The sequence below is a fragment of the Procambarus clarkii genome, chromosome 18 (genome assembly GCF_040958095.1).
Source record: "Procambarus clarkii isolate CNS0578487 chromosome 18, FALCON_Pclarkii_2.0, whole genome shotgun sequence".
NCBI lineage: Eukaryota > Metazoa > Arthropoda > Malacostraca > Decapoda > Cambaridae > Procambarus > Procambarus clarkii.
The window spans coordinates 47,147,566-47,175,136 of NC_091167.1; the positions used below are offsets into that span (position 1 = coordinate 47,147,566).

A 27,571-nucleotide genomic window follows, 5' to 3' on the forward strand; every position below is an offset into this window, starting at 1 on the left:
CTTCCTTCCCTCCGTCTTTGCTCAGTTTACCCATGCCCCATAACCCTGACTTTGCTGACCCTCTTCTCGTCGATGTCTATTCTTCAATGGAACGTTCGAGGTTAGTACGCCAATTTCCTCTAACTCCACAGGTACGTTGGTAAACAGTGATTCTACACCCAGCGAGGCTCTGATCCCTGTGGCCCGTGTTCCCCGCAGTAAGTCAACAAATTCCTTTGGAGACTTCAGGCTGAAGGCGCAAGGGACATAAGGAGTCAGCAAGCCGTTGAGTCGTTTCGCCAGTCTGTACGTGGGTGTGGGTATCTGGCTGATGATTGGCCGAAGTGGGTTTCCAGGCTTGTGTGTCTTGACATTTCCATACTCATATCCAGGTTTATATTCCCCAATAGTCTTTGGCAGGTGGAGTTCGGATTTCTTGTCATTCACAGTTTCGATAAATTTGTTGACCTTTGCTTTCAATTCGGCTGTAGTGTCCTTCGTTACCCTTTGGAATTTAGTTTGGTCAGAGAGTATGAGGTTCATTTTCGCCAGATATTCGTCTTTTTTAAGAATGACGTATATTGGCGACTTATCACCTCTCTTGACAACTATCTCCTTGTTCTCACGAAGGCTCTTAGCTGCCGCTTTGAGCTCGGGAGACAGTATGGTGCTTCTGTAGTTGCCTCGATTCTTTCCTCCTTCCACAATAAGTTCTGCTTGTAAGGTATCTTTGGTGGTGACCTTCTTTTGTGTCTCGAGGTCGAATATGTCGTCCAACAGAATTTCCAACTCCACTTTCCGGGCCATCTCACTCGGTCTGGACATAACGTGACAGTTTATACCCAGATTTAGGAGAGTGACTTGGTCCTCAGTGAGGTTGATTCCTGCAAGGTTCAGGAAGCCATCTCTTGGTCGTAGAATTGCCATAGGTTTTTACCTATGGCAATTTTGGTGGTGACCTTCTTTTGTGCCATAGAATTCCCATAGGTAAAAACCTATGACAATTCCACGACCAAGAGATGGCTTCCTGAACATTGCAGGAATCAACCTCACTGAGGACCAAGTCACTCTCCTAAATCTGGGTATAAACTGTCACGTTATGTCCAGACCGAGTGAGATGGCCCGGAAAGTGGAGTTGGAAATTCTGTTGGACGACATATTCGACCTCGAGACACAAAAGAAGGTCACCACGAAAGATACCTTACAAGCAGAACTTATTGCGGAAGGAGGAAAGAATCGAGGCAACTACAGAAGCACCATACTGTCCCCCGAGCTCAAAGCAGCAGCTAAGAGCCTTCGTGAGAACAAGGAGATAGTTGTCAAGAGAGGTGATAAGTCGCCAATATACGTCATTCTTAAAAAAGACGAATATCTGGCGAAAATGAACCTCATACTCTCTGACCAAACTAAATTCCAAAGAATAACGAAGGACACTACAGCCGAATTAAAAGCAAAGGTCAACAAACTGATCGAAACTGTGAACGCCAAGAAATCCGGACGCCACCTGCCAAAGATTATTATGGAATATAAACCTGGATATGCATATGGAAATGTCAAGACACACAAGCCTGGAAACCCACTTCGGCCAATCATTAGCCAGATACCCACACCCACGTACAGACTGGCGAAGCGACTCAACGGCCTGCTGGCTCCTTATGTCCCTTGCGCCTTCAGCCTGAAGTCTCCAAAGGAATTTGTTGACTTACTGCGGGGCACACGGGCCACAGGGATAAGAGCCTCGTTGGACGTAGAATCACTGTTCACCAACGTACCTGTGGACGAGACAATCGGGATGATAGCCGACAGAGTGTATCGTGATCCAGCCTGTACTCCTCTTGACATACCAGAAAATATTCTAAGGAAACTACTCCAAGCTTGTACTAAAGAGGCACCCTTCTTGAGCCCGGATGGGCACATGTATAAGCAAGTAGATGGGGTCGCCATGGGTTCTCCCCTAGGTGTCCTGTTTGCAAACTTCTACATGGGTACCATCGAGCAAAAAGTCCTAGTCGACATGAACTTGAAACCGGCCATATACTGCAGGTATGTTGACGACATTTTTACACAGGTACCTGATGTCAGACATCTGCAGGAGCTGAAGGAGGCGTTTGAGCAGAGTTCCGTGCTGCGTTTCACTTACGAGATGGAAAAGGATAGGAAGCTGCCCTTTCTAGATGTATCAGTCATGGAAAAGAGCGGAGGTTTCCACACTGCAGTCTACACTAAGGAAACGAACATAGGAATGTGCCTAAATGCCAACAGCGACTGCCCAGACAGGTACAAAAGGAGTGTTGTTAACGCATATGTCGACCGTGCTCTCAGCCACAGCTCAGAATGGAAGCAAGTCGACGAAGAACTCTGTAGGGTAAGGAAGGTCCTAGTCAACAACGGCTTCTCCAATGGTTTCGTCGAAGACATCATAAGAAGGAAAGTGAAACGCCATGCAACCTCTGAAGAGACAACTAACACAACACCTATACCCCCTATTAGACTATTTACTACTTAGACCAACGTCGTCTATGCCTTCAAATGCCCTCTTGGGGACTGTAAGCTCCAAAAAACCCAGTATATAGGCAAGACAACAACATCTCTTTCTAGGCGTTTAACGATGCATAAGCAACAGGGCTCCATGAAGGAACATATAATCTCTTCCCACAACCAAACCATCGCCAGAGAAATCCTAGTAAACAACACAGAAATCATCGATAGATACAGCGATAGCAGGCGGCTTGACGTTTGCGAGGCACTACACATTAAAAAGTCAACACCAGCAATCAACAGCCAATTAATGCACAACTATATTCTACCCACCTCAAGACTCCGCTCCAATATAGAAGCATCAAGAAATATGGACCAATAGGCTTTCAGAAAATCACTTCCATTCAATACCCATTGTTTCGTGTTCTGTCTTGTGTTGATGAAATTAATACCCCATTAATGACACCTCACCCCATCCACCTCACTCAAATGTAGATATAAACAAATCGGAGATGTGTAAATTCTATTCAGTTGTGTATGTAGAGTCTTTGAAAATGTAATAAGTTTTACGAAACGCGCTCAAGTGTCGCGTCAGACTAGAAATAAAAATGAATTTTGGAGAATTGATTTTTGAATTACCACCAACAGCGAAAAGAAATGTACGAAAGATAGAGAAAATTCGTGTTAGAATTATTAATCTTACTTTTTCGGTCATATTTAATAATAGATGTCTGCAGGCAAGACTGCTACCAAAATATACTAATATATATATATATATATATATATATATATATATATATATATATATATATATATATATATATATATATATATATATATATATATATATATATATATATATATATATATATGGCTGCAAAAATCACTGACCTAAAGAGAATGCAGGACAGGATTGACAAGATTGATGCCCATGATGCTCTCTTTCTCCTTACAAGATGCCTGTCTCTCCCTAAGTTGACCTACTTTCTGAGATGTTCTCCATCCTACAGCAGCCCTAAGTTAAATGTGTATGACACCCTTCTGAGGTCCATGCTGGTGAAAGTCCTGAATCTGCCATTGGACGACTCTCAGTGGGAGCAAGCAACCCTTCCTGTAAGACTCGGCGGCCTTGGTGTCCGCACAGCCTCCCAAATTGCTCTACCAGCATTCCTTTCCTCTTCTCATGCATCGCACGACCTCGTCAGAGATATTTTACCTGCAACCCTGAGAGATTCAGCAGGAATACACGATCCTGCTTTCACTGAATGTTCAAATCAGTGGAATGTTCTTGCAGCCCCAGCAACCATTATAGAGCCAACAAAACAACACAAACAGTCCGGCTGGGACCACCCTCTAGTGGAAAAAGTAGCTGATGCCATGCTAAGCGTCGCAACATCAGACAAGGAGAAAGCCCGCCTCAGAGCAGTTCGTGCCCCCCATGCAGGAGACTTCCTCCTGGCAGTACCCATGTCTGCAATGGGCACGCGCCTAGATCCAGTATCCCTTCGTGTAGCAGTGGCCCTCCGCCTTGGTGCCCCAATTCACACTGAATACAAGTGTATTTGCAACAGGGTGGAAGCAGACCAATACGGACTGCATGGGTTGCATTGCGGAAGCACAAAGGGCTGGCATGCAAGACACAACGAGGTCAAAGACATCATCAAGAGAAGCCTCGTCTCAGCTGGGTGCCCAGCGGAGAGAGAACCTCGCATCCTAGGGGTCCAAAACCCGGATTTCCCAGCACTTCGCCCTGATGGCATCACCATATACTCATGGAAGGAGGGTAGACAGTTGGTGTGGGACTACACATGTGTATCCACCCTGGCTGACACCTATGTACACTTCGGAGCTGATCAAGCAGGTGGGGCGGCCAACCACAGGGAAACAGCAAAATCAATCAAGTACAGGCAACTGGAAGGTCAATACCTCTTTGTTCCCATAGCGACTGAGACGCATGGCCCCTGGGGCAAGAGTGCCTTGGGATTTCTCAAGGAATTGGGGTCCAAGCTCATTGACGTCACCAGAGACCCAAGGGCTTCCAGTTTTTTATTTCAGCGTCTCAGTGTGGCGATCCAGAGGGGAAATGCTTGCTGCGTCCTCGGTTCCTGTCCAGAAGCGGAGGAGCTTCAAGAGATCCATAACCTTTAGGCATTTGTCTTGTATGTTTTGTAACCTTTAAATACATATATATATATATATATATATATATATATATATATATATATATATATATATATATATATATATATATATATATATATATATATATATATATATATATATATATATATGTCGTACCTAGTAGCCAGAACGCACTTCTCAGCCTACTATGCAAGGCCCGATTTGCCTAATAAGCCAAGTTTTCCTGAATTAATATATTTTCTCTAATTTTTTTCTTATGAAATGATAAAGCTACCCATTTCATTATGTATGAGGTCAATTTTTTTTATTGGAGTTAATATTAACGTAGATATATGACCGAACCTAACCAACCCTACGTAACCTAACCTAACCTATCTTTATAGGTTAGGTTAGGTTAGGTGGCCGAAAAAGTTAGGTTAGGTTAGGTTAGGTAGGTTAGGTAATCGAAAAACAATTAATTCATGAAAACTTGGCTTATTAGGCAAATCGGGCCTTGCATAGTAGGCTGAGAAGTGCGTTCTGGCTACTAGGTACGACATATATATATATATATATATATATATATATATATATATATATATATATATATATATATATATATATATATATATATATATATATATATATATATATATATATATGTCGTACCTAGTAGCCAGAACGCACTTCTCAGCCTACTATGCAAGGCCCGATTTGCCTAATAAGCCAAGTTTTCATGAATTAATTGTTTTTCGACTACCTAACCTACCTAACCTAACCTAACCAAACTTTTTCGGCTACCCAACCTAACCTAACCTATAGAGATAGGTTAGGTTAGGTTACGTAGGGTTGGTTAGGTTCGGTCATATATCTACGTTAATATTAACTCCAATAAAAAAAATTGACCTCATACATAATGAAATGGGTAGCTTTATCATTTCATAAGAAAAAAATTAGAGAAAATATATTAATTCAGGAAAACTTGGCTTATTAGGCAAATCGGGCCTTGCATAGTAGGCTGAGAAGTGCGTTCTGGCTACTAGGTACGACATATATATATATATATATATATATATATATATATATATATATATATATATATATATATATATATATATATATATATATATATATATATATATATATATATATATACACTCTGATATTTTCTTCTACCACCCCTATTCTTTTGGTATGTGTGTATATATATCTAACTTTATTTTAAAATTTCATTACACAAAAAGGGTTACAGCATTGGTTACATGCAGGGGACAAGGCTTCTTGTCACAAGTTGTACAGCTCCTCCAGCTCCTTACATGGCGGCCAGGAACCATGGATGCAGTGAGCATTTCCTCTCTGGATCGCCACACTAAGGCGCTAGAAGAGAAAACTTGCAGCTCTAGGGTTTCTAGTTTTTTCAATTAGCTTGGACCCCCAACTCCTTAAAAAAACTAGCAACACTTTTACCTCAGGCACCAAGTGTCTCTGAGGCAATGGGGACAAAAGTGTAGTGGTGCTCAAGGTCTCTGTATTTACATGACTTGGCTGCTTCCCAGTGACTGGCTGCACCTCCTGCTTGTGTAGTATTGAAGTCCACATAGGTGTTGGCTAAAGTTGAAACGCAAGTGTAGTCCCACACCAACTGTCTACCATTCTTCCAGGGGTTCACCGTGATTCCGTCTGGGCGACCGACAGGTTCATCAGAGTTGCGGGACATTAGCCCTTACAATGCCCAGGGGTCCTTGGGACATTTACACCCCTGTGCGCAAGAAAAAAAAAAATCAAAAATTTTTTTTCGTCTTCTAAACATGTTAATTTGTATCCCCTGAGCACGGAAAAAATAAAAAAAAATCGTAGGTGACATATTTTGGGCGCAATTGACCGAGGAAATCTGGCAAAAAGTGAGCGTTGACAGAGCGGTCGTCAGACCCGGTCAGCGTCACCCGAGTTGACAGATGGGAGTTGCCACAAAGATATTATTACCTAATTGTTTCAATGTCACCGATTGATTTTTTCTTAGTTTTTTTGCAGTAATATTATTCAATAGTGTGTATTGTAATATATTTATGTAATAAAAGTGGTTAATAATCGCTATACTCAAAAGTATGATGTGCATATTAGTGATTCAATTATTATGTTTATAAAACTATAAACAAATAGTTTTGCTGCTATTACACTCTATACACAGGTTATATATATGTATTGGCATGTTTTGGTCACCATAACGAACCAATAAGTTGGTATTGAGAGTCGAAAAGCAACGAAGAGTTACCGCCACACACCAGCCAGCCACTCGCTGCCACTCCCTCAACACACGCACTAAACTTTCTCCGCCAACAATACCATTTGTGGTGTTATTACACTATATACAGACGTTATATATGAGTATGTGTATATTTTGTTCACCACAACTGTACAGCTAAGCTGATATAGTTAGTTCAGGCACTAAGAGTCGTCGCTATACACAGATGGAGGCTCCCTCACTCATTCAAGGTCACACGCACTAAACTTTCTCCCCCAACAATACCTTTTGCAATGTTATTACCCTATATACACATATTATATATAAATATCTACATGTTTTATGCACCGTAACTGTACACCTAAGCTTGTAGTGCGCCCATAGAGCATAGTGGCCACCCTCTAAACAGCTAGACAAATCGTGCAGACGACGTCACCTCCGTCACCCATATGGCTCCTCCCAGCATAATCCTTTTGCTGTTATTACACTAATACACACATTATATATAAGTATCTACATTTGTGTTCACCATAGAGAACCACTGACCTGGTATGGTGAATACAAACAATAACAGGTGGCCACACAGTCAGTAAACGATGCTGTCTCCCTCCGTCTCTCAGCATCACTCCTCCCACAGCGCTAATTATTACAACAATCCTGCTATTATCACAACCCTGGTTATTTATATCACAGTCATTGGTCATCTGTAATATTGTCATCGCTAAATAATAACAGTTATATATTTATTTTGACATTTTTCGGCGATGCTGTGGTCACAAGCTGAACATCAATGCTGTTCGCTCATGCTGCGTGCGCCGGCCTTGGTTGCTCCAACAGTACTGTGCCTCTCACACCTGAGAATATTGCCCACGATTTTTTTTTTAAATGGCATCTGTTTACAAGAGCCCTGAGGAAGCTACTGTGAACCCCGTGTAGCCGCGGGCCATTTGAATCAGGCCTGGCACCCTATGGCGTATATATACGCCATGCGCACCATGGGACATGTTACTCAGGGCGTATATATACGCCATGCGCAGTTTAAGGGCTAAGGTACCGGGCTCTCTCTTTGCTGGACAACCGGCTGTGGTAAGGCTTCTCTTAATAATGTCATTGACCTCGCCGTGTCTTGCATGCCATCCTCCCGTCCTTTGGCAGAGAAGGCCATGCCGTCCGTACCTGTCAGCCTCTGCCTCGACGCAAATACACCTGTATTCGATGTGGATTGGGGCAGCGAAGTGGAGAGCCACAGCAATTCGGAGGGCCTGCGTTGTGAGATGGGTGCTGGTTGCTGATATTGGGGTTGCTAATAGGATGTCACCTGCATGGGGAGCTGCTACAGCTCCAAGTCGGGCAGAGTCATGTGGTTCTTGGTCGGTAATGGGGCGATCCCATAGCTGGATTGCTTATGGGCTTCAGAAGGCAGTAGTTGGGGTGCTGGTCCTGCGAGAGAGACCCATTTGGTTGTGCAGTCTGTGAAGCTGGGATCATGCACCCCTGCCCGTTGAACTAGGTGCTCAGGTAGGATTTCCTTCACCAAGTTGTCAGACGCCACTGAAGAGGACAGAAACGCTGGTACAGCAATTTGTGTTGCTGTGCACACGCCAAGGGCCCTGAGTCTGACAGGAAGGGAGGCCTGTTTCCACTGTAAGTCGCTGAGGGAAAGATTGAGGGCTTGTTCTAGTGTTGATTTCAACAAGCTGTCGTAATCTTCTAATTTAATATTGTTGAAAGATGGCGAACATCTTAGAAAGTAGGTCAGCCTGGGGAGGGGACAAGCATCTGGTGATGAGGTAAAGTGCATCATGAGCATCAATGTCTTCAATCCTCTCGTTCATCCTCTTCAGGTCAGTAATCTTCTTACCAAGGACCTCGTCGATGGCATTCCCTCCAAGAGGAGCACCTAGGAGTGTGCTGTCCTCAGGGTTGGTTGTATGAATATCAGCCAAAACAACCTTTATTCGCTCTATTATGTGCTGGTTGGTGGAGGTTATTTTGCACTTGGAAGTCTTCTTCAAGGTGAGGCCTAGACTTGCTCCTTGCTCCTGAATTATTCTTATGTCGTCCAAGAGTGAGGCTGGGGAGCCAGCTAGAGTATCATTTTCCAAAAACCAAATGTTGAGCTCACTGGACAGGTTATCGGTGACTTCCTTGATAACTAGGCAGAAAAGAAAAGGAGCAAGGGGGTCACCCTCTTGGACACCTTCTTGTAATTAAATTTCATGTTCCCCAAATAGCAGAGTTAGATTCTTGCTGTAGCATGAGTTTACAAACGGGTAGAGGGAAGGGAAAAGGCAAAACCGCACTGAGTACTGCATCCCTTCGAACCAGATTGAAAGCATTTTTGAAGTCCAGTTTTATCAGGGCTTATTCATCTGTAATGTTGGCAATGTAGGCTCTAGCTGCATGAGCCGCTGCCTCACACCCTTGGGGAATGCCAAACCCAAGCTGTTTTGGCTTCAGCATGTCTGCTGCTGCCTGACTAACAGTTCTAGCAGCAGCCTTAGCAACGAGGCGCCGGAGTGAATTGCTCACAGCTATCGGTCAAATTCTTCCATCTTTTTTCCTCAGGGCACAGAGGGTAGCGCCAAAAAAGAGAAGCCGTATGGTCTCTGGTATGTTGCCAGCTAGACATGTGTTGGAGAATCTAGTTAATTCCAACAGGAAGCCCTGTGCAATGTCTCCCAGTGCAGGGTTGAGCATTTGCTTGATATGTTTCGGTCTTAGACCTGTGAACCCACCTGCTGATTCTGTTGGGAAGGATAAAGCTGCTTTATTCACCACGGAATCAAGCACACACAGGGGTTCTGCTCTGGTGACACCGACTAGGGGAACACTGTCGTCTCAAGGAGCTCTGAGTGGATGTTTTTCTCTCAGGGCTTTTGCTGTATCGGCATCCCTGGTTGCGACTGTGTCTTCACTGTGGATGATTCTGATCGCCCCTATTGTGTTGCATTCTTCTATTTTCTTGCTGAGTGTTGCTCTGATTTTGGATGCCATTTTTTTACATTTTTATTTTTTGTCTGATGCCTAAAAGCGTTTCGTAAGTGCTTCTTACATTTTCAAAGACTGGTTTACACATATCATATATCATATACCATGCTTATATTCGTCTTGAGCGAGGTGATATAACACAAATGTTTTGGGGGAGGTGACAGACCACGATTCATTGGGTATAAATTGGATATGAAAACATAGGAATGAAAGTACCTATAGAAGACCTAATGGTCCATATTTTCTCTTGCTGCTTCTATGTTGGTTCAGGGTCTTGAAGTGGGTAGAATATAGTTATGCGTTAATTGACTGTTGATTGCTGGTGTTGACTTTTTGATGTGTAGTGCATCGCTGATGTCGAGTCTTCGGCTATCGCTGTATCTATTGATGATTTTTGTGTTGCTTATTAAGATTTCTCTGGTGATGGTCTGGTTGTGAGAAGAGATTATAAGTTCCTTGATGGAGCCCTGTTATTTGTGCATTGTTAATCACATAGAAAGAGACGTTGTTATCTTGTCTATATACTGAGATCTTTGGGGGCTTACATTCCCCCAAGTGGGCATGTGAAGACATAGACGATGTTGGTTTCCTTCAAGGCGTTTCTGTTTGGTGTCTGGGGAGTTTTTCATGAGTAGGTTGGCAGTTTTTTTGTTTTTGTAATAAATTGTCAATTGTATTTTCTGATTTTAGTCTGTAGGGATAACGTTCCTATTATTAATATCTATCACGACACTTTCCTCCATTTTGTGAGCCGTCGAAAAGAAGTTCCTGTTAAACAGTCTAATTGGGAGTACAAGTGTTGTATTGGTTGACTCTTCAGAGGTTGCATCACGTTTCACCTTTCTTTTTATGACGTGTTCTACATACCGTTGGAGAAGCCATTGTTGACTAGGACCTGCCTTACCCTACAGATTTCTTCATCGACTTGTTGCCATTCTGAGCTGTGGCTGAGAGCACAGTCGACGTAAGTGTTTACAACACTCCTCTTGTACCTGCTGGGCAGTCACTATTGGCATTGAGGCACATTCCTATGTTTGTTTCCTTAGTGTAGACTGCAGTGTGGAAGCCTCCATTTCTTTACGTGACTGTTACATCTAGAAAGGGCAGCTTCCCATCATTTTCCATCTCGTCAGTGAAACTTAACACCGATTTCTGCTCGAATGCCTCCTTCAGCTGCTGCAGACGTCTGACATCAGGTACCTGCTTAAAAATTTCATCAACATACCTGCAGTATATGGCGGGTTTCAAGTCCATGTCACCTAAGACCCTTTGCTTTTTGGTACCCATGTAGAAGTTTGCAAACAGTACATCTAGGACAAAACCCCATGGCGACCCCATCTACTTGCTTATACATGTGCCCATCTGGACTCAAGAAGGGCGCCTCTTTAGTGCAGGCTAGGAGTAGCTTACTTAGTATGTTTTCTGGTATGTCAAGAGGAGTACAAGCTGGATCACGATAAACTCTGTACATTATCATTCTGATTGTTTCATCGACAGGTACATTGGTAAACAGCGACTCTACATTAAAAGAGGCTCTTATCTCTATGGCCTGTGCTCCCCGCAGTAAGTCAACGAATTCCTTTGGAGACTTCAGGCTGAAGTCACAAGGTACATAAGGAGTCAACAAGCAGTTGAGTTGCATAGCCAGTCTGTATGTGGGTGTGGGCATCTGGCTGATGATTGGCCGAAGTGGGTTTCCAGGCTTGTGGGTCTTGACATTCCCATATGCATAACCAGGTTTGTATTCCCCAATAATCTTTGATCTCATTATATAGGCAAGACAACAGCGTCTCTTTCTAGGCGATTAACAATGCACAAACAACAGGGCTCCATCAAGGAACATATTATCTCTTCTCACAACCAGACCATCTTCAGAGAAATCTTAACAAGCTACACAGAAATCATCAATGGATACAGCACTAGCAGGAGACTCGACATCAGCGAGGTACTACACATCAAAAAGTAAACACCAACATTCAACAGCCAATTAATACATAACTATATTATACCCACTTTAAGACCCCGAACCAACATAGAAGCAGCAAGAAAAAATATGGACCAATAGACCTTCTGTAGTTACTTTCATTCTTATGTTTTCATATTCAATTTATTCCCATTGATTCGTGTTCTGTCACCTCACCCAAAACATTTGAGCCATATCACCTCACTCAAAACGAATAAAAGCATGATATATGATATGTGTCAACCAATCTTTGAAAATGTAAGAAGCCCTTATGAAACGCTTTTAGGCGCCAGACCAAAAATAAAAATGTAAAAATTTAATTTTGGAGAGTTAGTTTTTCAATTACCCTCGACAGTGAAGAAAAACGTAAGAAATATTGAGAAGATTCGTGCTAGAATTATTAATCTTACCCTAGAGTCTCTCTAGACTCTAGATCGAGTAAGGATGATAAAAGGCAGTGTGAAGAAAAGGACTCCGTGCAAGTACCTAAAGAAATTAAAGGTCTCCCTATCCTAGAGGTGTATAATAATATGGGTTATGTAAGTGATGACTTAGATGTTAAAGAGTACGTAGAGAGAAGTCAATCGGATGCTTCTGCTTAAAGATAAATTACTCTGGCAGACCAGTAACAAATTTCCCCTATTCAATGACTTAGCTCAGACATGACAGACCAGGAAGAGTTTGCTCTAACTTGGACCCGACACGGAATGTTAGTGTTCAAACCCCTGGGGAGGATGATGTAATAATTGCATCATCAATTATGATGATACAGTGGCAGGGCACAGCTAGTAACAAATAATTATAATCATGAACTGCCTACCCTGCCAGAGAAGGTGGCGGAGGGTTGCGAGGGCAGGTTCTGCAGGAGCGCCCCCCAGGCGTATAGGATGGTGGCGTTGAGCGCCACGGGACGCCCTCCCGTCACCCACTGCCACGCCCTCTGCAGCAGCCACAGGGTCACGCCCCATATCACCACCGTCACCAGCAGCATCACCCACAGCTTCCCTGCAGCAAGGAGGTAACAATTTTTGTTTATTTTTAATATGATTATTAAATAAATTTATGAGTTTGAAAATAAACATTATACATCAGTTGAAATGTTCTTCCCATGTAGCTGACATTACATTCAGGTGGCTACCACATCACTCTGACCAAATCACTTGGTCGGAGTGTAAGGTTCAATGCGAGAAAAAAGTGTTGTAATTTAATGCATTGATCTGAGACGTATATATGATTTTATTATAGCTTTAATAATTTATGTTACTTGAGTTCTTTTGAAATTTTGCTCTATTTGTTTTACATATATAAACTAACTCTTTTGCCACTAGAAGGGTGATAAGGGCCGCCTCTTCAATACACACGACCCTTATTACATTAAACATCTTTACTACTCACGACCTTCCTCACTGTAACCATCTTTACTACTCACGACCTTCCTCACTGTAACCATCTTTACTACTGTTACAGCCTGCTTGACCCAGTAACCAGGTTCATTCTGCTTATGGGGCTTTAGTGCCTCTTGTTCTTCTATGATCCCACCCCAAGTCAATGGTACGTTGTCAAGAATTGACGGTAGCAAGTAATTGTGTAAGGAATAATGGGGTAAACTAAACTAAATAACACCTTCACCAATATATTATCTATTTCATATAACTACACATATGTACACAGTCTCTCTTTCGCACAGGATACTTAAGATGTCTCTGAAGCGTTCTTCAAATTCCCGGTGAGCCAACTATTTTCAAATATACGTCATCCACGTCCAATGGTCATCACCGGTGAGTTCACATTACTCACCATGGGCCAGTCCCCACATGGTATCGTCACCATGTCAAAATACCCGAACATCTGCTCTCCAGAAACACACTGGCAGACAGCTTCAGCAACACGCTGACAGAGGTATCAAATAACACTTCCAGGGGTCACCAATAACACCCTGACAGAAATCTGCCTACACATTAGCAGCCCTTCTCAGCAGACAGACAGAACTGTCGTCTTGTAACTCCTCTTGGTAATTTCCCAGGTACGTTGGTCCACACAACACTGCACAAATACAACAGCGAACACACTGTCTACTACTGAAGGCGGCCACATGTCCTCACAGGGACAAATCAAGAGTTCTAGACTGCCCAAGATGAACTGCCTTGGGCAGTCTAGAACTGACAACCACATCACCCCTGTGGATATAATAATCATTAACCAGACAGAACATATACAAGGAAAACATAGGATGGCAGCCTTTCACCGGGGAACTGTAAATATAATCGGATGTACAATCTGGATGGCGTTGATATTGTTACTTCACTCACCACAGGTCTTCATCTTCGACATCATCTCCTAACTGAGGTATGAACAGGAGCCTTTCACAGATGCCGTTGAACTTGTCACACCTACTCCAACAGATGGCTTTGTCTTCATCTAGCATTATAATGCATTTGAGTTGATGTGGTGGTCCATAGATTGCGTCGATATCGCCAGAACTCAATGCAGCAACGATGTTGTTATTGTCACAACTACTCACGACCTTCGTCACTGTAACTATCTTTACTACTTCCGACCTTCATCACTATCACTATCATTACTACTAACGACCATACACCACCTTCCATACCCGTCACCACCTTCTCTACTCTTCACCACCTTCCCTACCCTTCATCACCTTCCCTTCCGTCACCACCTTCAATAAGCTTCACCACCTTTCCTTCCCTTCACCACCTCCCCTAACTTTCACCACCTTCCCTACCCTTCACCACCTTTCCTTCCCTTCACCACCTTCCCTACCTTTCACCACCTTCCCTACATTTCACCACCTTTCCTTCCCTTCACATCCTTTCCTTCCCTTCACCACCTTCCCTACCTTTCACCACCTTCCCTACCCTTCACCACCTTCCTTACTTTTCACAACCTTTCAATCCCTTCACCACCTTGAATACTCTTCACCACATTCCCTCTACTTCACCACCTTCCCTACTCTTCACCACCTTCTGTACCCTTCAGCACCTTCTCTACACTTCACCAACTTCCCTACCCTTCACCACCTTCCCTCTCCTTCAGCACCTTCTCTACTCTTCACCAACTTCCCTACCCTTCACCACCTTACCTACCCTTCACCACCTTCTCTACCCTTCACCACCTTCCCTACCCACGACCACCTTTCCTTCCCTTCACCACCTTCCCTACCCTTCACTACCTTACTTATCCTTCACCATGTTTCCTTCCCTTCACAACCTTCCCTGCCCTTCCCCACCTTACCTACCCTTCACCACCTTTCCTTCTCTTCACCACCTTCCCTACTCTCGCCCACCTTTCCTTCCCTTCACCACCTTACCTACCCTTCACCACCTTACTTACCCTTCACCAACTTTCCTTTCCTTCACCACCTTCCCCACCCTTCACCACCTTCATTACTCTGCACCACCCTCCCTACCCTTCACCACCTTCCCTAATTTTCACCACCCTCCCTACCATTCACCACCTTCCCTAATCTTTACTACCTTCCCTACCTTTCACCACCTTCCCTACTCTTCATCACCTTCCCTACCCTTCACCACCTTCCCTAATCTTTACCACCTTCACTACCCTTCACCAAATTCCAAACCCTTCACCATCTTCCCTACCCTTCACCACCTTACATACCCTTCACCACCTTCCAAACCCTTCACCATCTTCCCTACTCTTCACGACCTTCCCTATCTTTCACCCTGCCAACCCTTCACCACCTTCCAAACCCATCACCACCTTCCCAACATTTCACCACATTCCCTACCCTTCACCTTCCCAACTATTCACCACCGTCCCTATCCTTCACCACCTTCCCTAACCTTTACCACCTTTACTACCCCTCACCACCTTCCCAACCCTTCTACCCATCACCACCTTCCCAACCCTTCACCACCTTCCCTACCCTTCACCACCTTCCCTACCCATCACCACCTTTCCTACTCTTCACCACCTTCCCAACCTCTCACCACCTTCACTACCCTTCACCACCTTCCTTACCCTTCACCACCTTACCTACCCTTCACCACCTTTCATTCCCTTAACCACCTTCCCTACCTTTCACCATCTTGCCCACCCTTCACACCTTTCCTTCCCTTCACCACAATCCTTACTCTTCACCACCTTCTCTCCCCTTCACCACCTTCCCTACCCATCACCACCTTCCCTACTTATCACTACCTTCCCTACCCTTCACCACCTTACCCGCCCTTCACCACTTTTCCTTCCCTTCACCAACTTCCCAACCCTTCACGACCTTCCCTACCATTCACCTCCTTACCTACCCTTCACCACCTTTCTTTCCCTTAACCACCTTCCCAACCCTCGACCATCTTTCCTTCCGCTCACCAACTTTTCTACCCTTCACCACCTTACTTACCCTCCACTATCTTTCTTTCCCTTCATCATCTTCCCTACCCTTCACCACCTTACCTTCCCTTCACCATCTTTCATTCCCCTCACTACCTTCCCTAACCTTCACGACCTTCCATACTCTTCACCACATTCCCTACCCTTAACCACCTTCCCTAATCTTTACCACCTTCCATACCCGTCACCACCTTCTCTACTCTTCACCACCTTCCCTACCCTTCATCACCTTCCCTTCCGTCACCACCTTCAATAAGCTTCACCACCTTCCCTACCCTTCACCACCTTTCCTTCCCTTCACCACCTTCCCTACCTTTCACCACCTTCCCTACCCTTCACCACCTTTCCTTCCCTTCACATCCTTTCCTTCCCTTCACCACCTTCCCTACCTTTCACCACCTTCCCTACCCTTCACCACCTTCCCTACTCTTCACCACCTTCTGTACCCTTCAGCACCTTCTCTACACTTCACCAACTTCCCTACCCTTCACCACCTTACCTACCCTTCACCACCTTCTCTATCCCTCACCACCTTCCCTAACCTTTACCACCTTCACTACCCCTCACCACCTAACCCAACCCTTCTACCCCTCACCACCTTCCCAACCCTTCACCACCTTCCCTACCCTTCACCACCTTCCCTACCCATCACCACCTTTCCTGCTCTTCACCACCTTCCCAACCTCTCACCACCTTCACTACCCTTCACCACCTTACCTACCCTTCACCACCTTTCATTCCCTTAACCACCTTCCCTACCTTTCGCCATCTTGCCCACCCTTCACACCTTTCCTTCCCTTCACCACAATCCTTACTCTTCATCACCTTCTCTACCCTTCACCACCTTCCCAACCCTTCACCACCTTCCCTACTTATCACTACCTTCCCTGCCCTTCACCACCTTACCCGCCCTTCACCACTTTTCCTTCCCTTCACCAACTTCCCAACCCTTCACGACCTTCCCTACCATTCACCTCCTTACCTACCCTTCACCACCTTTCTTTCCCTTAACCACCTTCCCTACCCTCGACCATCTTTCCTTCCGCTCACCAACTTTTCTACCCTTCACCACCTTACTTACCCTTCACTATCTTCCTTTCCCTTCATCATCTTCCCTACCCTTCACCACCTTACCTTCCCTTCACCATCTTTCATTCCCCTCACTACCTTCCCTAACCTTCACGACCTTCCATACTCTTCACCACATTCCCTACCCTTAACCACCTTCCCTAATCTTTACCACCTTCCCTACTCTTCACCACCTTCCCTACCCTTCACCTTCCCAACTATTCACCACCGTCCCTACCCTTCACCACCATCTTTACCCTTCACCACCTTCCCTTCCGTTCACCACCTTCCCTTCCCTTTACCACCTTCCCAACTCTTCACCCCTTTCCCTACCCCTCACCACCTTTCAAACCCTTCACCATCTTCACTACCTTTCAACATCTTTCCTTCCCTTCACCACCTTCCCTACCCTTCACCACTTTCCCTATTCTTCACCACATTTTCTACTTTTCACCACCTTCAGTACTCTTCACCACTTCCCTACTCCTCACCACCTTCCCTACCCTTCAACAACTTCCCATCTCTTCACCACCTTCCAAACCTTTCACCACCTTCCCAACCCTTCACCACATTTATTATCTTTCACCACTATCCTTATCCATCACAACCTTCCCTTCTTTTCACCATCTTCCCTACCCTTCACCACCTTCCCTACCCTTTTCAACCTTCGCTACTCTTCACCACTTCCCTACCCTCCACCACCTTCCCTACCCTTCTCCACCTTCCAAACCCTTCACCACCCTCCCTACTTATCACCACCCTCCCTACCCTTCACCACCATCCCAAACTTTCACCACCTTCCCTACCCTTCACCACCTTCCCTACCCTTCACCACCTTCCCTACTTTTCACCACATTCCATACTCTTCACCACCTTCCCTACCCTTCACCACCTTCCCTACCCTTCACCACCTTCCCTACCCTTCACTACCTTCCCTACTTTTCACCACATTCCATACTCTTCACCACCTTCCCTACCCTTCACCACCTTCCCTACCCTTCACCACCTTCCCTACCCTTCACCACCTTCCCTACCCTTCTCCATCTTCCCTACTTTTCACCACATTCCATACTCTTCACCACCTTCCTTACCCTTCACAATCTTCCCTACTCTTAATTACCTTCCCTACTCTTCGCCACGTTCCTTAACCTTCACCACCTTCTGGGAGTCGGTCGGCCGAGCGGACAACACACTTGTGATCCTGTGGTCCCGGGTTCGATCCCGGGCGCCGATGAGAAACAATGGGCAGAGTTTCTTTCACCCTATGCCCCTGTTACCTAGCAGTAAAATAGGTACCTGGGTGTTAGTCAGCTGTCACGGGCTGCTTACTGGGGGTGGAGGCCTGGTCGAGGACCGGGCCGCGGGGACACTAAAAACCCCGAAATCATCTCTAGATAACCAAGATAACCTTCCCTACCCTTGACCACCTTCTGTGCTTATCACTACCTTCCCTACCCTTCACTACCATCCCAACCCTTCACCACCTTCCTTACCCTTCACCACCTTACCTACACCTTGGGGGGGCCTCGTAGCGTGGTATATAGCGCGCAGGACTCGTAATTCTGTGGCGCGGGTTCGATTCCCGCACGATACAGAAAGAAATGCGCAAAGTTTCTTTCACCCTGAATGCCCCAGTTACCTAGCAGTAAATAGGTACCTGGGAATTAGTCAGCTGTCACGGGCTGCTTCCTGGGGGTGGAGGCCTGGTCGAGGCCCGGGCCGCGGGGACACTAAAGCCCCGAAATCATCTCAAGATAACCTCAAGATTACCCTTCACCACCTTTCATTCCCTTCACCACCATCCCTACCCTTCACCACCTTACTCACCCTTCACCACCTTTCCTTCCCTTCACTACCATCCCAACCCTTCACCACCTTCCTTACTCTTCACCACCTTCCCTACTCTTCACCACCTTCCCTACACTTCACCACCTTCAATACTCTTCACCACATTCCCTACCCTTCACCACCTTCCCTACTCTTCACCACCTTCCCTACTCTTGACCACCCACCTTACTCTACACCATCTTCCCTAATCTAACCAACTTCCCTACTCTTCACAACCTTCCCTACTCTTCATCACCTTCCCTACTCTTCACCACCTTCCCTTCTCTTCACCACCTTCACTTCCCTTCATCACTTTCCCTACTCTTCCGCACCTTCTCTCTCATTCACCACCTTCCCTAGTCTTCACCTCCTTCCCTACCATTCACAACCTTCTCTACCCTTCACCACCTTCCCTACCCTTCAACACCTTCCCTACTCTGCACCACCTTCCCCTTACTTCACTACCTTTCCCACTCTTTACCACCTTCCCTAACCTTCACCACGTTCCCGACTTTTCACCAACTTCCCTACTCTTCAAATCCTTCCCAACTCATCACCGCCTGCCCTACTCTACACCACCTTCCCTCTTCTTACCACCTTCCCTACTCTTCACCACCTTCCAAACCCTTCACCACTTTTCCATCCCTTCACCACCTTCTCTTCTCTTCACCACCTTTCCTTCCCTTCACCAACTTCCCTACCCTTCACCACCTTTCCTACACTTCACCACCTTCCAAAACCTTCACCACCTTCCCTACTCTTCACCACATTCCCTACCCTTCATCTTCCCAACTATTCACCACCGTCCTTACCCTTAACCACCATCCTTACCCTTCACCACCTTCTCTTCCGTTCACCACCTTCCCTTCACTTCACCGCCTTCCCAACTCTTCACCACTTTCCCTATCCTTCACCACCTTCCCTACTCTTCACCACCTTCCCTACCCTTCACCTTCCCAACCCTTCATCACCTTCCAAACCCTTCACCACCTTCCTTACCTTTCACAACCTTCCCTGCTCTTAATTACCTTCCCTACTCTTCGCCACATTCCTTACCCTTGACCACCTTTCCTTCCCTTCACCACAGTAGTATATTCTGAGCCAGATAGGCGCACTTAACAAACAATGGGGGGTACTTATCAGACAATGGAATCAGAGGCGGGGAGCCAGATAGGCCCACTTATCGGACAAAAGGAATCAGAAGCTGGGTGACAGATAGACCCACCTCAAATTGTAGTCTACGGTGTGCCCCCACCACATGTCACTTACACTGTGTCATCTCCGTTTAAACACTACACTCATTATATAAATATAGGACTAATTAAGGATATATATATATTCTAACAAGTCTGAATGGCCCCTCCAGGACTATGTGCATATATGTCCGGAGCTATATAGGATATATATATACTCAAAATAAAAGTGGGTGAAAAGAAATAACACTTGTTTTATACAATATATTAACAAAAGTACATAGTGGCTTAAACGTAGTCGTAATCTAATTCCCCCCCCATAATATTGTCTAACTAGACCCCTCCTCCGTGCCCAGAGGTCTGTTGTGGGGTCTTCCCCCCCCTCCTGGGGTGATGATGACGATGAGTCATCATCCAGAGGGAGAAAGAGGTGTTGTGGTTCTACTTCCTCTCCTAGGGGGCTACTGTCGTCATAGCGTTCACTCTCACTGGAAGGGTGTCGCCCTTCCTCACCGTGTGGCTCGATGACGTCATCACTTTCACTTCCAGCGGTCACCCCTTGGGTTGAGGTGGATGGGTGGGGGTCAGGTGGTATGTCTGGATGGCCATAGCCTAGGCTTTTGTATTTATTTAGGTAATAGCGTTTATCATCAAATGCACTTAAACCCCTCTTAGTATTATGGGTGGTGACCATTTGCCCTCCTAAATTCCTAATTTGGTAGTATTGAAAAGTATTTACTACTGAATTGTTGTGAAGGGTTTCTTTAAAATGACTATGAGTTAAAGATCTTTGCACAGCGCGGGGGATACCCTTAGCGGTAATGGAATTTGAATTGTTGTGCAACAGCAAACTATACATTTTGGGCTTGAGAGCTACAACTTCAAGGATGTGTCTATCTGAAACCTCTGACTTTAAAAGACCTAAAACACCCTTTTTAGAAGGATCATACAAGGGGTGAGTTTCAGGGAAGTTACTGGTATCGATCCATGATCTAAGGGGTTCTTTCCCCATCTCGTTAAAGACATCTTCAGTCATTAAACTGAAGATGAAACTGTCTGTATCGCTGTATATCAGTGCTGCCCTATCTGAATAGTGGTTCTTAAGTACCCTGTACCAAAAATGGTACAAACTGTATTTTGCTAGCTCAAGAATCTGGAACCCAATGTAATTAGGATGAGTAATTTTAATGAATGGTCTGGAACTGACAGACAATAATTTATTGTCACCTAAATGCACCATACGTTTAAAGCGGGGATTCTTCACCTCTCGTAAAAAGACCCTAGCTGAAGTCACTAGTTTGGTGTCAATGGCATAACGGGCTGGGTTCAGTAGTGTTTTACCAAAAACACTGTTCGTCAGTAATTTGAAGAGTGTTTTCCTATCGTTACTGGTGGAAGCATTTCTATTGTTAACGTTGGTGTTAACAAATTCTGCCATAAAATCAGACTGGTGGAACTCATAAATGGCATGAATAGCCCCTACTTCAAGACCTATCTCAATAAATAACTGTAAGAGGTGTAGAGATATGAAATAATGTTTCTTTGGGAGATGATCCCCTACCAACTTGTTGTTTTTTTTGGGGAGGTGTGTGATGTTGTTTGTTTCCAGAAGTCCCCTACTAAATGGTGAGATATCCTCCATACTTATTCCCCTATGGTGTAAACAAAGGGGTAGATCGTCTGTTAGTCTAGCTATTTCAGGTCTCACGTGTTTGGTGTCAATTAATAGCCAGTACCCTTTGTTAGAAGAGAATGGCTGTTCTGTCATTATCTTCCCTTCGCTAATGAAGGAGTTCATCTCATCAGATGACAACCTTCTTAGACCACCATAGGGTAATTTCTTAGTCATACAACTCCCGTAAAGGGAGTTGAAATCAAGGTATAGTAAGAAAGAAGACCTATCCTCCTGGGGGTTAAAAGATGGGTTGACATAGCGGTTGTTAGCTCTGACATAACTCCTAACTGCAGTTGTAAAACCCCCTCGTATGTTTTGTGATATGAGATTGTGCAACGTCACATCTGCACTTAACTCCAACGATATTTTGCTACTTTTCAAGAAGCAATCATAGGAGTAGCCTGGAAGGCTACAGTAGTGAGTCATCTCTAAGGAAAATATATCATTTAGAATTACTCTATGGTGAGTAAAAATGTCAGCCAGTAAACCGACATCACACCTTAAATAAACAAGGAGATAATCCTTTAATGACTCACATCCTGTAGCCTCCCATACTAATTTAGAATGTCTATATTCTTCCAAAGTGATGGATGATTTGTTTAGGGAGCTGTAAAACATTTCAATAGGGGGGAGTGTTGCATCATTAAAGCAGCTGATTTTTGTGGCATATTCATAAGGGAAAAACTGCTTACCCTTTAAGAGTAGGTGGTGACTCTCTTCGGGTAAACCTTCTATCATTGAGTAAGTGAATGTTAAGGGGCTGCCTGAATCAATGTGGGTTTTTGCTAGGGACGAAAGACTGCCCGTAATAAAAGCCAGTGAATCAAGAAATTTAAGGTTGCCTATTTCTACCTTAAGATATTTAGTCCCCTGCCTCATGAGGATATTGCTCTTAATATTTGAACCCATGGCAAACTCCCTCAAAATTAAGCCCATGTCATAAGACATATTGTGGGCAATTAGGACTAAACTCTCTAGAGCATTCTTGTGGCGGAGGTTGCAGTAATTACATAGAGCTCCAATATAATTGAGTTTTTTCCTAAGGTGATCATGATGTTGAACCTTGAAATTGGTGGGTGTAAATACCGCCTCACAAAACTGACAGTGAGTCTGTCTCCTAAAATGAACCATATCCTCAAGAGACATGTCTATTTCATATTTGGGTAGGGTGGATCTGATTATTTCCCATTTGGTGGCAACTCGCTCCATGAAATGAGTGACGCTGTCCCCCCCAAAATAAGTAAATTTATCAATGACGGAGTGGTTCCTATCAACAATTATATAGCTGTATGCTATAGGCCTATGTATGGCTGTAACAGAACCTAGACAATCCTCAGTGCTTAGGACACTCTCGAAATCGAAATAAGCTACATGGGAAGGGGGGTAACCTTTCCCTGTATTTTTAAAATGAAGGGTGTCCCCCTCCTGGGGATAAATCATTTTCTGCGTGATGTCGCAGGAAACAGAATGGTGAGACAGCTCACTAGAATTTTGATATTCAGAAAGACAGCTTCTACAGAAGACTGTCTTTCGCCTGTGGCTGCGGGTAAAGTTCCGTAAAAATTTATTTAAGTCTTTAATAAGACTTACATGAGACTCCCCCAATAATAATAATGGAACTATGTCTGAGTACTGTCTGCTACCACGACGACAAAGAGAGACGTGATAGGCACCGTCTGTATGTTTGTGAATTGAATACAAAAAAATGGAGAGTTTATTCCTATTTTCCAATTTAGAGATATCCTCCCATGAGAGAGGGAAAGATAATTGCTCGTATTTGACCATTTTCCTAACCCTAGAGTGAGACTCTACAAGTCTTCCTATACGTTTCCATTTCCATCCTTGTTGTGACGCCCGAAAAGCGGCAATGCATTGAATAATGCATGTTCCATTGTTACCATTTGGGTTTGGGTTGAAGACCTCGTGTCGGCCCCTTAAAAAGGGGGGATAAGGGACATAATCCCCCAAAACTGACCTTACACTACCATTACAGATAACGATTTTGAGGAAATCAACATTAAATAATATAAAACCACTCCCCTCTGTTTCTGAAAGGAGATCCTCCAGACGTGTAATCATATAACCCACCCAACTATCAATAAGATCACCCACCTCCTCAAGAGTTACCAGCCTAGCAGGTGTCGTTATGAAGTGTTCCCTATAGTCATCATCTTCTGTGAGACGTTGCTTTAAAAGTGTAACCTTCACTTCAAGGAGGATTTTGAATGATGAAGTAAAATTGCCATGACCCCCCAGAGAATTCATGTAATTCTCTATTTCGTTAGAGAATAGTTCTCTAAAGTTGCTTAGAAGACCTACAGGATCTGTGGCAAAGGCTGGGGGGATGGAATATTCCATTCTAGTAAAGAGATCGCCCAGGGCCCCCACCCTATTAATTAAGTGAGGGATGTCTATAACATCCTCCCCTTCTGAGGAATTTCCATCTCTATCTCGATTGTTGTCATGGGGTCTAAGACCACTAGGACCTGCCTGAGGGATGTCACCACCACCACCACCATCATCATCACCATCACCACCATCATCACTCATCTCTTCCTCCCCCCCATTTTCAAAGGGCTGTCTACCCCCGCCACCACCTAAGGGGCTATTGTTACGTTGGGCTTTGGGGTGAAGTTCCTCTCCTACCTGCCCCTGAGATGTCTTTACCTGCCTCTGAAGCACCCCTGAAAAATAATTATAATAATTATAATAATTATAATAATAATAATAATAATAATAACAATAATAATAATATTAATAATAAAAGGCAACACCCATCACACTCTACTAAACCCCATGACATAACGCCTCAAGAAAGCTTCTTAAGATAATAAAACTGGAGAGAGGGTTTATTCACTCACCTTGGGGACATGATTGTAGATGTTCAGAGGTCAAGTGCTCACACAAAGTGACCCCACAACTGCTGCAGGTGAAAGTGGGGTGAGGCTTCGAGGTGACGCTACCACATATGAGGCATACAAAACCACTCTCTCCGGTAGGCCGGTGATGTTTACCTCCTAACAAGGAAATAACTCATAAATATACACACTCTCACTCACACAGCCCCCACACCCCCATGAAGATAGGGGAAACCATCTCAATATTTCTCATTTGAAATAAATACGAATAAATAAATAAATAAGGGCTTACCTCCACCACAGGTTCTCCTGTGAACTCCACTAGATTGAACACACACAGCTTCCCCACAGCGGAGGCAGCAATAAGTTGTATGCACGAATTGTGGTGATGAGCTCCAACCACAAATGTTGCAAATATCACCTGGGAGTGACATTATCCCCCACTCCTAGGAAAAAAAAATATATAAAATAAATAATTATATATTCTCTCCCACTCAAAACACCCCTCTTTCTCTTATATATATTTATATATATATATATATATATATATATATATATATATATATATATATATATATATATATATATATATATATATATATATATATATTTATATATATATCTCCAAATATGAAATAGATATTAATTTACTTACATGTTAGTCTAGACGGGGATGGGGAGTGGAAGGTTTCAACACAAACTGTATGTATACTAACTAACTGAAGGAGGGGCGTGTGGTGTCCTTATATTTGATGATCAAGTGGGGGGCGGTGTTGCCACATACAATACCTCACAACCCCTCCCGCCGTCGTGTGAAAGAGAAGGGTTAGGGTTGCTATGGGGAACTTTTTTTCTCGTCTGGCGGTCATCTCTATGGGAGTTGAGCAAAAAAAACCCAGGTAGGCTGTTTATGGTCTGAGGAGGGTGGTACCCCTTGGAGGGTGAATACACAATACATGCAACATCTCACAGCTCCTGTGTGAAAGAGAAGGATTAGACTTGCTATAGAGAACTTTTTTTTTTCTCTCGTCTGGAGGTCATCTCAATGGGAGCCCCAAAAACCCAGGTAGGGGCGCCTTTGTCCTGAGGAGGGTGGCGCTCCTTGGGGTGAATACATGCTCACACTCTCACTCTCGCACACACACACACACACACACACACACACACACACACTCACATACACTCACACACACACTCACACACACACACACACACTCACTCACACTCACACTCACACTCTCACTCACACTCACCCACTCTCATATATATATATATATATACATATATATAAGTGGCTGTCCCACAGGTAATTGGATCATTTATGAGGAAAATATGGAGGAGTGTACTTCTGCCACAGACGACCAACTTAATATTTTTCATCAACCGGCGAGAATATTTGTAGCTGGATTTAGCAATTATGGGAAAACTAGCCTGGTGGTAAATTTATGTGTTAAATACCACGGGAAATTCTCAAAAATTATAGTGTCAACTGCAAATAATACTGATCATCCTATTTCAAAGAACCCCATTTTGCAAAAAAAGGTTACTCTCTCCCAAGGGCTGATTAACCCTTTAGAGTATAAGAATCCTTTTTTAAATGAGTCAGTTTTGTATATAATTGATGACTTATACCTGGAAGCCATTCAGAGTCCAATTATAGCCAATATCTTCACCCGAGGCAGACACGATAATATTTCTGTAATTCTAATTAGTCAAAATTTGTTTCCCCAGGGGAAATATGCTAGGACAATAACTCTGAATTGTACCCATTATATATTAATGAAGCAGAGAGACATAACCCAACTTGAAATTTTAAGTGGACAGTTATATGGGCGGAAAACTATTAATAATTTCGTCGAAATATACCGACGGGCAATATCCCAGAGAGAGTATGGCTATTTATTGGTTGATCTGACAGTTCCTGAGACATTACAACTACGAACGGGGGTTGTCAATGAAGACCAGTGTGAAATTGTTTATCATATGTGAACAAAAAAAAAAAAAAAATGCCTTTAACGACGCAGAAACGGTCAATTCTTACCTCCATCTACAATGACATTTCTACCCCGGGTGGTTTCACAGGATCAATTCAAAAATTGTATAAGGCTGCCAGACTTAAAGACACCAGCATCAGTATTGCAGATGTGAGGGAATTTCTCCGTGGGGAACGATCTTACACATTACACAGAAGAAATTTAGTTAGATTTCCTCGGCGAAAAATATTAGCTCCTAAACCCCGCACCATAATTGCCTGTGATTTGGGAGACTTTTGTAGTTTACAAAAATACAATAGTGGTGTAAAATATATTTTGATTTGTGTCGATGTTTATTCTCGCCTAATGCAGACTCAAACTTTAAAAACAAAAAATTCAACGGATGTGGTAGCTGCCCTAAAGAAGGTGTTAGAGGAAACCTCTCAGTTTCACGGGGTAAGACGAATATTCACCGACCGAGGTAGAGAATTTTACAACAGGACTGTTCAAAATTATCTGAATAAGAAAAATATTAAGTTATATAGTGTATTTTCGGAAATGAAATCTAGTATAGTGGAGCGGGCCATCAAAACTTTAAAACATAAACTGTATCATTATATGACCCAGGCTAATTCTTTACAATACATTCACATCCTTCCAAAAGTTGTGAATGTATACAACCACACTTTCCACAGAATACTAAAAAATACTCCACATGCCATCCATAAGTTGCAAAACATTGAAGATATACGAAGACAGTTTAAGGTCATGTATTTAAACAATGACCACCCCATAACTTCCATCAGTCCACAACTGCAGGTTGGGCAGTATGTAC

The 27,571-nt window shown here is 43.9% G+C and overlaps 1 protein-coding gene across 1 annotated transcript in view; it reads right to left on the reverse strand.

Annotated features, from left to right (window-relative positions):
• LOC123754662 (glutamate receptor ionotropic, delta-1-like) overlaps nt 1-27,571 on the reverse strand; it is a 225,621-nt gene that overhangs the window by 19,432 nt on the left and 178,618 nt on the right. The window contains exon 5 of the mRNA XM_069326882.1: nt 12,595-12,779. Within this exon, the coding sequence (XP_069182983.1) occupies nt 12,595-12,779 (185 nt within the window). The remainder of the gene's footprint in view (nt 1-12,594; nt 12,780-27,571) is intronic.